Here is a 14,438-nt window from a genome sequence, read left to right as displayed (position 1 = left end):
ACTCAGCATGGGAAGTATTAACGTCTGTTTTGTGCGTTGATATAATTTAATCAGAAAACATTTGCAGACTCATTGAAACAGTTCTTTTGTCTGAAGCTCAGGGATTATATATATTACACAGCTCTTAGGTAGTTAATTCGTTACTATGTAAAACTTGGTATATGTTAAACCTTATTTCTTATTTCTGTGTTTATTTCAGCATAAAGAAACATTGCCAGTCAGTAAAATACAAAGTGTGAAAGCTTTACGAAAAGGTATTAGAGACATTCCAAAAGCTTTTGAAATATTTACTGCTGACCAGAGGTATGTGTTGAAAGCAAAGGATGAACAGAATGTGGAACAATGGGTGCAGTGTTTGCAGATTGCTGTTGCACGTTCACAGCAAAAAGAACCAGTTTTAGCTCCTCTCACAAGTATTGAAAATCAATAGCCATTCTCAGATGATTTCTCATGTTTGTCCTTTTCAAATTAAGCTGCTATGTTATACTGCTACACTAACATGGAAATATCATCTCAAATTTTGCATATTTGCCTGAATTTTTAGGACAGATAATTTTACGACATGCTCTCCATCACCTCACTCTGTTCTAGAGAAATAGTCAATCGGAGTAATCTATCTTGGCTTAAGGTGTCAGGTATTGCTTGTAATTAAGATATAAAACTATTTAAAACATTTATCATTCAGACACCACATCTTTATTATATATAATTTACATTACCATATCACATTATTTTTCTAACTCTGTTCTTAGTCAATATAGTAAATTGGTGCTAAATAATTAAAAAAAGGTTTTGTAGTTATCAACGATTTGAAGTAAAATTTTGTGGTAAAGGAAATTAGTCTTGTAAAATTTAATAATTTCAATTTTAGTTGAAGAAATTGAAATGATAAAAACGAAAAAAGAAGTAAAAGTTGTGTTTGTATTGATTAAAAACCCAAAATAATTGTTGTTAGGCCTCATAAACTTATGATCAAAGGTATTCCAGTCAGGAATATCATATTTTCTTTTTCTGAACAAAGAGTGTACATTGTCTAATGCGTCCTTCATTATTTCTTTTTTAATTGGTGAAAACAATTGGAGGGAGATTTGGTTACTGGTTCTAACAGGTCAAGTGACTACATAGAGGTTCCTGTTAGTCTGTTGTTGATGAATACTTTTGTTAATTAATAATACTTTGTTCTTAACTTTTACATAGTTCTGTAAAATTTTCATCTTATTTACAAATAAATATAATAACATTTGATAAAACAAGGACATCAAGGAAACTGGTGGTGAACAATGTTGGCAAAAATTATATAGTGAAGTTTGTGTGTTTGGATAAATTTGTATGTAAGAGGAGAAGAAGAATATGACATTTAAATCAATAATATTATTAGTTCTCTGGTGCTTCACTATAAATAGGTATTAAAGTATGCTCTAGTGTTTGGAATAGTAACTCCAAATATGTTAAAATAGAGAAACACCTTGTTTCCATTTTGAAATTAAGTAAAATATGCTGAAAGTTAGCAAGAAGATCAGGCAAAGATGGCTGTGACTATCTGGTCACTGTGTGTGTCACACTGATCAGGAAGTATCCAAGACAAATGTCTTGTGGATCCCACTTCATGGTGATGTAAGAAGAGAAAAACGTCTTACTTACATTGATAACATGACTGTAGACATTGGCCTGGAATGCATCCAGGATCCCAACATTGAACTGTTATAGATCTTTTATCTTTTATATGTTTCAGTCATTGGACTGTGGCCAAGCTGGGGCACTCAACACTTTGAAGGGTTTTAGTCCAATGAATTGACTCCAGTACTTATTATTTCAAAGCTTGATACTTATTCAATCAATATTTTTTGTCAAACCACTAAGTTACCAGGACATAAACAAACGAACACCAGTTGTCAGTTGGGGGTGGAAGTTAAACACAAAGACTCTCTCTCTCTCTCTCTCTCTCTCTCTCTCATACACACACACACACACACACACAATCACGTATAATGGGCTTTCTTCAGTTTCTGTCTACCAAATCCACTAACAAGGCTTTGGTTGGCCAGGGGCTATTAGTAAAAGACATTTGTTCAAGGGGCCATGCAGTAGGACTGAACCTGGAACCATGTAGTTGGGAAGCAAACTTTTTACTGCACAGCCATGCTTGCATCTATGATGTTAACAATTTCACTCTTACTGTTACAGTTATTAATATTGAATGCTAACATTGACACAGTGGCACACATTTTTAGGGGAAGATTATGATATATTGAAATACTTCCAATATGTTACTGGTGATTTTTATGATTCTGGTAGGACACAAAGCAATCTAAACAACTGCCCCAAATTATTTAATCTAGTACTCTTTCATTTCTGTTATTCTACTGTCTTTATGGGTGTTAATATGAGATGCTGCAAGAAATAGGAACAATAAAACTTGCGTGGTTATTTTGCTTTTTAAATTTATTATGAAAAATAAAGTGGTTCCTTTTAAAATTGTTTAGGAATCATAGTTTTTTTGTGCTTATACATATGGACCATGAACATATCATTACTTATGGATGTATTCAAGAATAGCTGATGAATTCTTTTTTGCCAGTGTGCAGGTAGCTTTTGGCTTTCTCAGGTCTCTCTTCTGTTCATTCCATCTCCTCGTCTGCTTAGATGCTATGTCATCTTTTCTTACGGGCCTGCACCAGTGGTATTTCTCAGTTGTGAGATTCTATTATGACTTGTTTTAATTTAGAAGTCTCTTGGGAAGATCTTGAACTTATAAGTATCAGTGTACTGAATGTTTCCTCCTCATCAACTCTCTGGAAAAGATATTTCATCATCCATTCTGGTATTATGACCAGATTACAACCACTAGGCTTTGTAGAGAAGAATGTGGATGCAGGGCAACACTGCATTAGTGAGGACCTCAGTGCCTGGGATGTTTTTCTAACAATGGGTATGCTGTAATTTGTGCAAATAGTTCAGCTTTTTAACCAGCTTGTTGTAAATAGTCTATGTCTCACTGTCACATAGTAAAATTGGTAGAATAATGGTTCTGTAGACCTTTTGTTCAGAGGCTGAGACCTTTCACTCATGTATTTTTGTGAAGTCCACTGAAGGCAATGATGAGTGTGGCAGTTCTGTGGTTTACTTCAAAATCATTGTGAACATTCTTGAGAGATTGTTGGCAAAGTATGTGAACTTGTCAATGGTAAGTAGAGTCTAATCTTCCACCTTCATTACATGTGCTATGTACTCCTTACAAAGGGTTCATTGGTACATGACTTGAATTTTCTTTGTGCTGATGGTGAGGCCAAAATCATCACAAGCAGAGAAGAACCTGTTCATGTCCTGCTGTATCTCAGATTTTGAACCTGCTTTGAGAACATAATCATTTGCAAACAGGAATTAACACTCTGTTGTCCTTCTCTTTGATTTTGGCCCAGAGAACCTTCTCAAGTTGAAGAACCTGCTGTCACTGCAATAGCATCTTATGAAATTTGAATAGTCTTGAGGCCACTTCTACAATTTAGTTTGTTTGATCTGTTATGATACTGACCAAGTTGTTTCAAAGAGACTGGCTAATAACCATGTTCTAATAAATATCCATTCATTAGAACATATCAAGGTAGTTACCTAGAGTGTTCAAGTAATTTAAAAGAGTCAAGGGGGAAAATATTGGATTAGATCTTTGGTACTGTTTTAAATATCATTTGGTTTTAAAAATTGAAATTTTATGTCTATCTATCTATCTGTCTGTTTATCTATGTATGAGTATTTATTTTAGAAATGATTATATTTTGATAATCTTTACAAAAACATAATAAAGAAAATGCCATACACCTTAAAGGAATTTATTACTTTCCAGTAAATTATAAAAGGTGCCTTTTTGTGATATTACAACATAATGAAAAAAATATCCCAGTAATTATATGTTGTATGTAATAAATATGTTCATTATATATTTGGAAACATTATCAGTTATTACTTTGATTCTATTGAAGAAATATTTATTCTGTTAGATATATTAACCTAACTAATCAAACCTAGAGTTAAGAAAATGCAATGTTCTTGCCTTGTCAAAAGTGCCTTTTTACATTTTCTCACCTTTTTTTAATAGCTATTAATATACAAACATAATTCTCATGTAATTTTTTATATTTAAAAAAATAAAACTAATTGAATTTTTACTCTATATTGCATTCTCAGTGAAACACAACATGCATAATACATTAATAAATTAGTTTTTAACACCATATCAATATATCATACTTCCATCTCTTCGGTTAGAACACTTTTCTGGATGTCATTCGTAGGTTTTGGACTCAGCATTTCCTTTTTGAGTTAATGAGTGATAACAACTAACGTTACTCTGTTTTTTTCCCCCCATTTCTGAAGAAGAAAAGTTACATCTCAATGAGAAAGAAAGGTATATAAAGCGATGTTGCTATATCATGCATTTCTCTTTTAAGTCACTTTAAATAATAATAATTCATGTGTCATTGCTGTACATTTAGCTTTAAGATGATAACAGAACCATGAAGTCTGGTAAGCATTATAAATCTTTCAAAAGTAACAGCAGCATAAAGAATGAAGTTATTGGAAGTGTAGCAGAAGTGTTTGCTCTAAAGATTATGATTTCATTTGTCTACTGGGCAGTGTTCTCTCTAATATTTTGCTGTGGGTCTGTGAGAAATTTGTTTGTGTGAAAATTGTCTTTCATTGCAAAAAATGTGCCCATTCATGTGAGTAACCATTGCTCAAATGCTGTATTGACGATTCACCTTCCAATTCTCTGCACCCCTGATTTTGTATTCACCCTGTCTTGCAAGTTACTTGGTGACCTCACTGGTGCTGATACCACATACAAAGCATCAAGTACACTCTGCACAGTGGTTGACATTAGGAAGGGCATCCAACCATAGAAACTGTACCAAAACAAACATTGGGGCTTGCAATAATGTTCTGGCTCACCAGCTCCTGTCAAACTGTCCAATCCACACCAGCATGGAAAGCAGATGTTAAATAGTGATGATGATGATTATTATTTTCATTAAAAAAGAAATTGAATTTCATCTTGAAAAACTTTGTGTGCACACAGTATTTCCTTTGTTGCACTAGTTGTAAGACATATGCACACAAGCATACAGCTCAGAGGGAAAATTACTACTGGAGTTTATTAATGTGGACTTCATGCTTATTTCTGATTATACTGACCTTTCAAACTGGTACAATTTATTGGCACTCACACTATTGATAGTCAGAGGATATATATTGTGTTGATATTTAACAGTAACACACACACACACACACACACACATAGAAGTGCTGAGTTCTGTAAGCTAAGTCTGTTATGGAGAGTTAAACATTTACAATAGTTGTAAATATTAAACCTTTCTGTTTATATAAAACACTCTGAAGAAGAAAGGCCCTTTTACATTTGGGGTTTGTATGACAGTCTTCATGTATTAATGTGCTTCTAATTATTATCATAAGACAACTTAATGTTCTTTAGTAGTAAAGTTATAATAGCTCTTTATTTAGTCTAAACCTAAGCTTTCTTTATATGTCAGAAAGTCTATTAAAAAAAAATAAAGAAAAAAATTGCACTATCATAAAAATCATCATCATTACAGAAGAGTTATTCATCAAAATTAGTGTTGTGAATTTTCAGTGGGGATTAAAAATTATAATCCCAGCTTTTTTGTTTTAAATTATAAAACTGATGTCTTTACAAATGAAATACAAATGCCTAATGTATATTTGAATGTACTGAATACATTTAAATCCTTACTGTTTTCTGTTCATTTGAGAAATAGACTTAAAAACTGAGGTCTGTTTAAGTCTAGTACAAGTGTCAGGACTGGTAACTTCCATTGAATAATAAAATAGATCAAATCTAAAAATAGTTTGTCTTTTCAATAATTACTATAATTTCATTATTGATTCCAAGCTGACATAATATCTAGTTATCACTAGAAGGAACTTTCTTTCAGGTTTGTAGTATTGGATACTGCAGTTACTATTGAAACTGAGTTAAATCAACTTGATAGAAACATTTTTTAGTTAACTTTATATTTCAGTTGTTTTTAACATTGTTTCAAAGATTGTTTGTTCATCATCTGGTACATCGTGTGTATATATGAATTATATATATAGTCATTTAACATCCATTTTCCAAGCTGGTATGGGTTGGACAGTTTGGCAAGAGCTGATGAATTAGAGAACTGTGCCAAGCTCCAGTGTCTTCTTTTGTATGATTTCTGTGGCTGGATGCCAACCATTTCACAGAGTGTACTTGGTGCTTTTTTATACAGTACTGGCACAAATGAGGTCACCAAGTAACTTGCAAAACAAGACCCATCGACTGATGTTGTGTTGTATTGAAGAGGTGACTTTATGCTAGGTTATGAGAGGGATAGAGATAAGTGTCTTGCAGTGGAGGAGATACGTGGCTACCCTAGTTGGAAAAGGAGAGAAGATAGTGCAGAGGTGTCAAAATATACCCTCAAGTTACAAGAAGGAGAACATCAGAGATTGGATAGGGTGAATGGGTAGGTAAGATCATAAGAGTGTGAAAGGAGAAAGGGCAACAGGCCCGAAGACTGTTAAGAGGAAGTTAGCCTGAAACAGGTCTGGCCCAAACACTTGCAACTGAATGGATCTAGTTAAAAGCATAGTGGTGGTGCTAATTTGAGTAATGGCAAAGATGAGAACAACAACTGTAACAACATTGTAAACAGCAACAACAATAAAAACAAACATAATCACAACAGCAACATCAAACAATCAGTTACAACAGCCTCAAGATCAGGCCTGTCGTTTAGTACTGTAATGTTGGTTTGGCATTGGAAGACAACACAGTTTAATATGAGGTACCAGTTTTGCTTAGCCAGGCTGGACCTAAAAGTGTTTTTCCAAGGAGAAAGAGAGAGAGAGAGAGAGAGAGCTCTCACCTATAAATACATTAATAGGGAAAGTAGAAGGGCTGAAAAAACCAGCACAAGCAAAGAAATGCTTGAAGGGTGTGTGGGTATCTGTACAGCACCTGAGAAGAGGAAAATAGTATAGAATGATAGAAGTACTTTGCCTTAATGAAGATGCTATAAACTTTATCACCCAAGAACAGGAAATGTCCCTTTGATTGGATCCCACATGGTTCCCTCTCTACCAAATTCTACTCATTAGGCATTATGTATATGTACTTCAAAATTTCATGCAATAATCCAACTTCTTATTGGAATATACTATAAACAAGTTGTATATGGCACTTTATAGTGAGTGGAGACAGACATTTGGAAATGAGTTTTCGAACAAAAGAGAAATGAAAGGATGAGGTTGGCAGCCTGAAAATATTATTCTATCAGTTCTAATAATTCTTCTAAATTGTTTGTGAAAACATGTCTGCTTATGGGAAAATATTACCTTGCTTGAAAACAAGTGAGGGCTGGCAACAGAAAGAGTGTCCTGCTATAGAAAACCTGTCTCAATGAATTGTGTCTGATGCATGCAAGCATGGAAAAGTGGAAGTGAAAATGATGAGGGTGATACAATGAGCTTCTAGTTTCAGTCTAGCAAATTTCCATCACAAGGTTTTAGACACTTACCCAAAATGTCATGCAGTGGGATGAAATCTGAAACCAGTTATTTGTGAGGTGAATGTCTTAACCATGTAGCCATACTTGTATCTAATACTCTCAGTGATCCTCTTTTATCTTTTACTTGTTTCAGTCATTTGACTACTGTCATGCTGGAGCACCAACTGGAAACAAACTCGGTATTTATTTTTTAGAATCTGATACTTTTTCTATTGGTTCCTTTTGCCGAACTTCTAAGTTACGAAAATGTAAACAAACCAACACTGGTTGTTAAGTGGTGGAAAGATGAACATGAAGACACACACACAAAAATTTCCACACAGTTTCCATTTACCAAATTCATTGGTTGGTCTGGGGCTATAGTATAAAGACACTTGTCCTAGGTGCTGCATAATGGGACTGAACCTGAAACCATATGATACCAAAGTGAGCTTCTTACCCTTCAACCACACCTGCACCTGTAATTTAATTCCCGACGATTGGATTGAATCTGGAACCATGTTGTTGCGAAGTGGACTTTGTAACCGATACCTATTCATGTGCCCATTTGAATGGTAAAATTATTGTAAAAATACAAGTGAGAATTGAATTTGGAAAGGAGCGAAACTTGTCCTTTTTGATTGTGTTACTATTTATTTTCAGCAATGACACAAAGCCAAACATTTTTGAAGAAAGGTTAAACCGATTCCATTTCTTGATTGGTTCTCAGCGACTTAGCTTGAGAATGTGCTGCTCAGGGCTACCCTTGAGTTTTCCGTCCCCTCCCCCACTAGCTCCCCCTCCCTCTAGCCTATACAAGGTGATGCAGTAAACCCCAAAGGGCCGTTCCCCATAAAATCATTGCCCGGAGTGGACCTCATCCCTCGTCACACCCCACCAGCTACGCTTGTATTGTTTCTTAGTTTCAGTTGTATTAATATTGATTTCAGATTTTGGCACAAGGCTAGTAAATTCGGGAGCGGAAGTAAGTCAATTACATCGATCCCAGTTATCCTCTGGTACTTATTTTATCGACTCCGAAAAGATGAAAGGAAAACCGACCCCAGCAGAATTTGAACTCAGAACAAAGACAGACGAAATGACACCAAACATTCTGCCAACTCGTCGCTTTAACAGTTAATATTAACTTCAGTACATGGCCGCATATTTATAGGAAAGGGGTTTAGTCAACAAACCTTGAGACATGTTGTTGTTTAACCCGAGGTCATCTTTGAGTAGAACTATGATCAAAGGCATTTCAGGTATAAAAGTACAGTTGTTTTCTTAGGAGTATATAGAACTACATTATTTTACACCCTTTCTTTATGGCAGCAGGGTGTGATTTGAAGGAGATTTGGCTTTTATTTTTAGCAATTCGTAAGTCCACGAAAAAGATCTCCCGTTGGCTTGTAAGGCTCCCTCGTTGAACCATATCACATTGAAAGGCAAAGTAAACAGGCCTGGAGTTTAAAATTAGAACGTAGAAGGAAATAATCAAGTCTGCTATTTCAATAATTCACTGCACAACCCGTTCTACTCTGTTACATTGGCAGAATCGTTAGAGCATCGTCGGACAAAGTGCCTTTCGATACTTAGTTACAGACCTTAGCGGCATTTCGACCGTCTCTACGTTTTGAGCTCAAATTCCGTCGAGGCCGACTTTGCCTTTTATCATTTCGGGACTGATGAAATGAGTATCAATTGAGCACTGGGGTTTGGTGGCGGTGGGGGCCGATGCACTTCACTAGCCCTCTCTCCTAAAATATTTTAGGCCTTGTGCCTAATGCAGAAAGGATATTTAGTTACAAACATTTATGCTCTGGGTTCAGATTTCACTGAAGTTAACTTTGCCTTTCATCTTTTCGAAGACAAATAAAGTACTAGTCAAGTACAAGCTAATCGACCATACTATCTCCCAACTCAAAAGTGTGTAGCTTTGTGTCAATGCTTGAAATCAGTATTAGAATTGGCATTACCTTCTGAATAAAAAATTGTCAAGATCAACACTGTTTCCCACCTTATAGGGTTGATAAAATAAATCACTAGTCATGTTCTAAGGTTAATTAAATCGTCTGTTCTCCCCTCCACCAAATCTACCTACGTGAGAAATTTATACTGATACAATATGAAAAATAATGTAGTTCAAATTGTTGAATGTCATTCCAGGCAACATGAAATGTCGATTATTTTCAAATGAAATACGAACATCCAACTGAGAGAGAGGTTTTAATACATATTTAATATATTAGAAAATACAAAAACTGTTGAATGGAAATGCTATGTAGATCAATGAGATCTTAGTTTTAACAAATACATACAAGGTGACGTTAACTAATTCGAAAATCTCAAATTTCCATAACCGCAGATACAAGTAGTATTCCAATTGAGGAAGATGTAATATGATCTGTACACTGCACTTTGAAAACACGTATATTATTAATAAATGTATGATAGTAATTGAAGAGAAGTTCCAAAAATTGTGAAGATCTTAACCCTTTGCCTATCTTGAGTTTCATTTGCCTTCCTGGCTTCTGTGCGTCGTATATGATACACACTCTTTCTTCTTTTTCAACCATCAGCAGGAACTTAAGTCCCATGAAAGCTTTATATTATTCATAAGGTATGGAAAAAGGACTAATTAAAAGTCTGAAAGCAAACTTAGACCTTTAGGACAAACTTATTAAAAATGATTTGGACTACCAAGAGTTAAATTATTTATCTTCAAATAAATTTTAAAGGCGATATCATTTGGTCGGTGGTTCGAATGGCAGCTAAGAGCGTTGAGCATAGCCAAAGTTGAATGCAAAATAAGTAGATTCTTTCTCTTATTCTTTTACTTGTTTTAGTCATTTAACTGCGGCCATGCTAGAGTACCGCCTTTAGTCGAATAAATGGACCCTAGGACTTACTCTTTGTAAGCCCGGTACTTATTCTATCGGTCTCTTTTACCGAATCGATAAGTTATGGGGACGTAAACACACCAGCATCGGTTGTCAAGCGATGGTGGACACACACACACACATATACGACAGGCTACTTTCAGTTTCCGTCTACAAGGCTTTGGTCGGTCCGAGGTTTTAGTAGAAGACATTTTTTTCAAGGTTCCACTCAGTGGGACTGAGCCCAGAACCATGTGGTTGGGAAGTAAGCTTCTTACCACCCAGCTTTATTTTTTCTTCTGTCCTTGCATCTTAAAATGACATGGGTAGAATTTAAATCAACACAAAATATGAACATATTTTTATTAAAATAAATAAATAGATAAATAGCACATTTATATTTACCGTAATTCAGACATTGGATGCTTTTTGTTTCTCAGTTTACTGCTGGAATTATTCAACCAGAGAAAATTATTTAAAACCTACATATTGGTTTCAAACTTTGGCACAAAACCAGCAAGTTTGGGGGATGGGTTAAATCGATTTCATCGATCCCAGTGCTCGACTGGTACTTATTTCATCGACCCCGAAAGGGGCAAAGTCAACCTCAGCGGAATTTGAACTTGGAACGTAAATACGGACGAAATGCCGCCAACTATTTTGCGCAGCGTGCTAACGATTCTGCCGCCTTACTTTAAGCAGACAGATTGACAGTCCTCTTAGCTAATAATTAAGTACAACTTTTGTCCATATTCTTCTTCCATTCACTAATTAAATGGGAGTATTTGTGACATTCTTTAACTCTTTTAACATGTTTATTCCTTCTCATTTAATTAGGATGTATAAGGAAAGATAAATGAGATTCAGAGCCATTTTAATAGCGTTATGGGACTCCCCGCCGCCGAGCAGATCAATGTGCTGGAGCTTATCATACATAACCACATCATACATAGATTAGCATTGGGTTCGCTAGACTGGTGGGGGTGCTCGAGTCACAGTCCAATGTTGTTTGTTCCTCCTCGAGCCACGCCTGGCTCATAAGGGCCAGTTTCCCGGTTTCCTTGGCGTATAGGTTCCTCACCTGGATGGGACGCCGGTCCGTCGCAGGTGAGCTGCTAGATGCAGGAGGAAAGAGTGAGAGAAAGTTATGACGAAAGAGTCAGCAGAAGTTCGCCATTACCTTCTGCCGGAGCCGCGTGGAGCTTAGGTGTTTCGCTTATAAACACACACACCGCCCGGTCTGAGATTCGAACCTGTGATCCCTCGACCGCGAGTCCGCTACTCTAACCACTAGGCAATGTGTCTCCACACAGTCCAATGTGCTCATGATTAAGACGGCACTGATGAAATTGTATGACGTCGCTGCTCTTTCAAGAACATTAACTACTTAAAATGAAAATTAGAGATTAAAATGAAGTCAAGAACTCAAGAGGCCAAGAGCTTTGCTTTATTTTACAACACTTTTGCTTTACACTTTCAACTCCCCGAGCACAGGACCAATGCTTTATTTAGCGACTCCGAAAGGATAAAAGCAAAGCTGACCTTAGCGGATTTGAACTAGAATCGTAGAGAGCTGGAATGGTAACCAGAAAACAATTTAACTCGGTAATCCCACCCCAGCTAAAAATAGAACTGTCCAAACCATTAATTCTTGTTACTTGAAAAAAAAAAAAAATTATAAGGTTAACTCGGTTTATTCTAAATTATCCTGCTTGCGTCATTTGAAATATAATAAGGACAAAATAAGGCTCCTGAAATTCGGAAAAAAAAGAACAAAAAGCGTTGTTGTTGTTGTGGAAATTCTGAACGGCGTTGACGCGGTTTCGCGTTTCGCTCGTTCAGCGCGTTAAACTTTTTTCTGTTTTGGCGGCCGTTTTCGGTCTGTCAGACAGAGGGAAATGGACTATGAGTCTCTAACAGACTTGTCCACGACAGATGAGGAACTGGAACAGGCAATTGCAATGAAGCTGATGGAAGAAAAGGCTGGAGTTTTCGAGTCTTTATCAGACTCGCCTACGTCTGAGAAGGAGCTAGAAATGGCAGCGAGGAATTTGGAAGAGAAGCTGAGTTATACCTATGCCGGTGTAACCAAGAAGGCGGAAGAGAAAGGGGTCGACATGGCCAAGTTGCCAAGTTACCAGAAATACATGAAAAAGGAAAGCGGTGAGGTGGAACTATCACCGACACCCAGGAGAAAAGAATGGTATGATAAGAGGACCATTATTTACAGGGTGTTCGCAAACGAAAGGAAGAGGGTAGAAGTTGTAACCATGGAATGGATAGAGGAAGCCCTGCGAAGAACTGAGGAGGAAATAAATTTTCTGACTCGAGGATCCAAGTACGGTACCGTAGTTGTGCATTTCAAAACTGAGTCTGCAGCGAGGAAGATGGCGGCGAAGGCGGTGAAGTCAGAAAAGGTAACACTGTTACCTACGTATTTAAACAGGAGGATTACACGAATAAGGGTGGAGGGAGTGCCACCAAACGTGGAAGCAGAATGGATTGTGGCGGCTGTGATCAGCGGCCACGAGGACGAAGTAGATATTCTCCATGCCTCGGTTAAGTCCGAGGGCTGGAGAGGCGTAACAGTGGAGCTGAACGTACAGGCAGAGACCGAGGTACTGGTGGACCTGACGGAAAGCATCAGACTAGGAAACGTGATTATGAGAGTGTGGGTGGAGGGCAGGGCTCCACGTTGTTACAAGTGTGGCCTGAGGGGTCACATAAGAGCCTTCTGCCCTCCCCAGGGAAAGAAATGGATTCCGAACCAGAGAGAGAGAAGCAGAAACCAGAGGAGAAGGAACAGAAGAAGAGAATACACAGAAATGGAAGGAAGCTGGAATAAGAGGAAGAGAAGAATACGTGGAAAAGAAAATAATATGGAACTCCAATCCACCCCAAAACCACCCACGCCCTCTGAGTCCCACCCTATCCATGCAGACATTGAACCCACCCGCTCCCCCCCAACAAGAAAACAAAAGAAAAAAAAGAATACACACACACAAGAGATTGAAATCGATATCAGGCCGTACATTTGTACTATGACTGAACAGAAAGAAGTTAAAAGTCTAATGGAAGAGTATAAATGGTATGAAGTTGGTGAGACTAGGTATGCTGTGATTGAAAAGAAGAACTTTGATGAGTTTATGGTGAGGTGTGAAAGGGAGAATTGGGAGGTGAAAGATATAAGAATGAGCGATGAATTCGTGGAAAATATGGATGAGTATTTCGGAGTAAGAATGGATATGGAATTTAATCGTATTGGCAAAGAACATTCAAGTGACTATGAAAAACAAAGGACAGGTAAGTGATGCTAACGGACGGGGCCGTTAGTATCGCTTTCATAATATCATTTTCTTTCACTTAACAATTCATTTTTCATAAATTTTAATTATAATGTTCTATGTCCCCATGTCTTTTGGTGTCCCCCTCTGTGTCGCCCCTAGTGGGTAATAAAGAATCACCAAACGTGGAGGCAGAGTGGATTGTGGCGGCTGTGATCAGCGGCCACGAGGAGGAAGTGGATATTCTCCATGCCTCGGTTAAGACCGAGGGCTGGAGAGGCGTAACAGTGGAGCTGAACGTACAGGCAGAGAACGAGGTACTGGTGGACCTGGCGGAAAGCATCAGATTGGGAGACGTGGTCATGAGAGTGTGGGTGGAGGGCAGAGCTCCACGTTGTTAGAAGTGTGGCCTGAGGGGTCACATAAGAGCCTTCTGCCCTCCCCCAGGGAAAGAAATGGATTCCGAACCACACAGAGAGAAGCAGAAACCAGAGAAGGAGACAGTAGAAGAGGAAGAGAATACACAGAAATGGAAGGAAGCTGGAAAGAAGAGGAAGAGAAGAATACGAGGAAAAGAAAATAACATGGAACACCAATCCACCCCAAAACCACCCACACCCTCTGAGTCCCACCCTATCCCTGCAGACACCCGCTCCCCCCAACAAGAAAACAAAAAAAGAAAAAATATAATACAGACAGACGAGAGATTGAAATCGAACCTAGGC

At 37.4% G+C, this 14,438-nt stretch overlaps 1 protein-coding gene across 2 annotated transcripts in view; it reads left to right on the top strand.

The window, feature by feature from the left end:
* Nucleotides 1–14,438, top strand: part of LOC115209851 (protein melted) — an 80,382-nt gene that overhangs the window by 56,928 nt on the left and 9,016 nt on the right. The window contains exons 15-16 of one of the 2 annotated variants that reach the window (XR_004998327.1): nucleotides 200–1,433; nucleotides 11,212–11,216. Coding sequence is in view for 1 of the 2 variants with exons in the window: in XM_029778418.2 (XP_029634278.1) it covers nucleotides 200–430 (231 nt within the window). In the remaining variant the exon portion in view is untranslated. Of the gene's footprint in view, nucleotides 1–199; nucleotides 5,566–11,211; nucleotides 11,217–14,438 lie in introns of those variants that run through there. The other variant, XM_029778418.2, reaches the window with a different exon arrangement.

Source organism: Octopus sinensis, linkage group LG3 (genome assembly GCF_006345805.1).
Source record: "Octopus sinensis linkage group LG3, ASM634580v1, whole genome shotgun sequence".
In the NCBI taxonomy this organism is placed as follows: Eukaryota; Metazoa; Mollusca; class Cephalopoda; order Octopoda; family Octopodidae; genus Octopus; species Octopus sinensis.
Note: the sequence above shows the minus strand (reverse complement) of the source record. Positions and strands in the feature narration are given on the sequence as shown.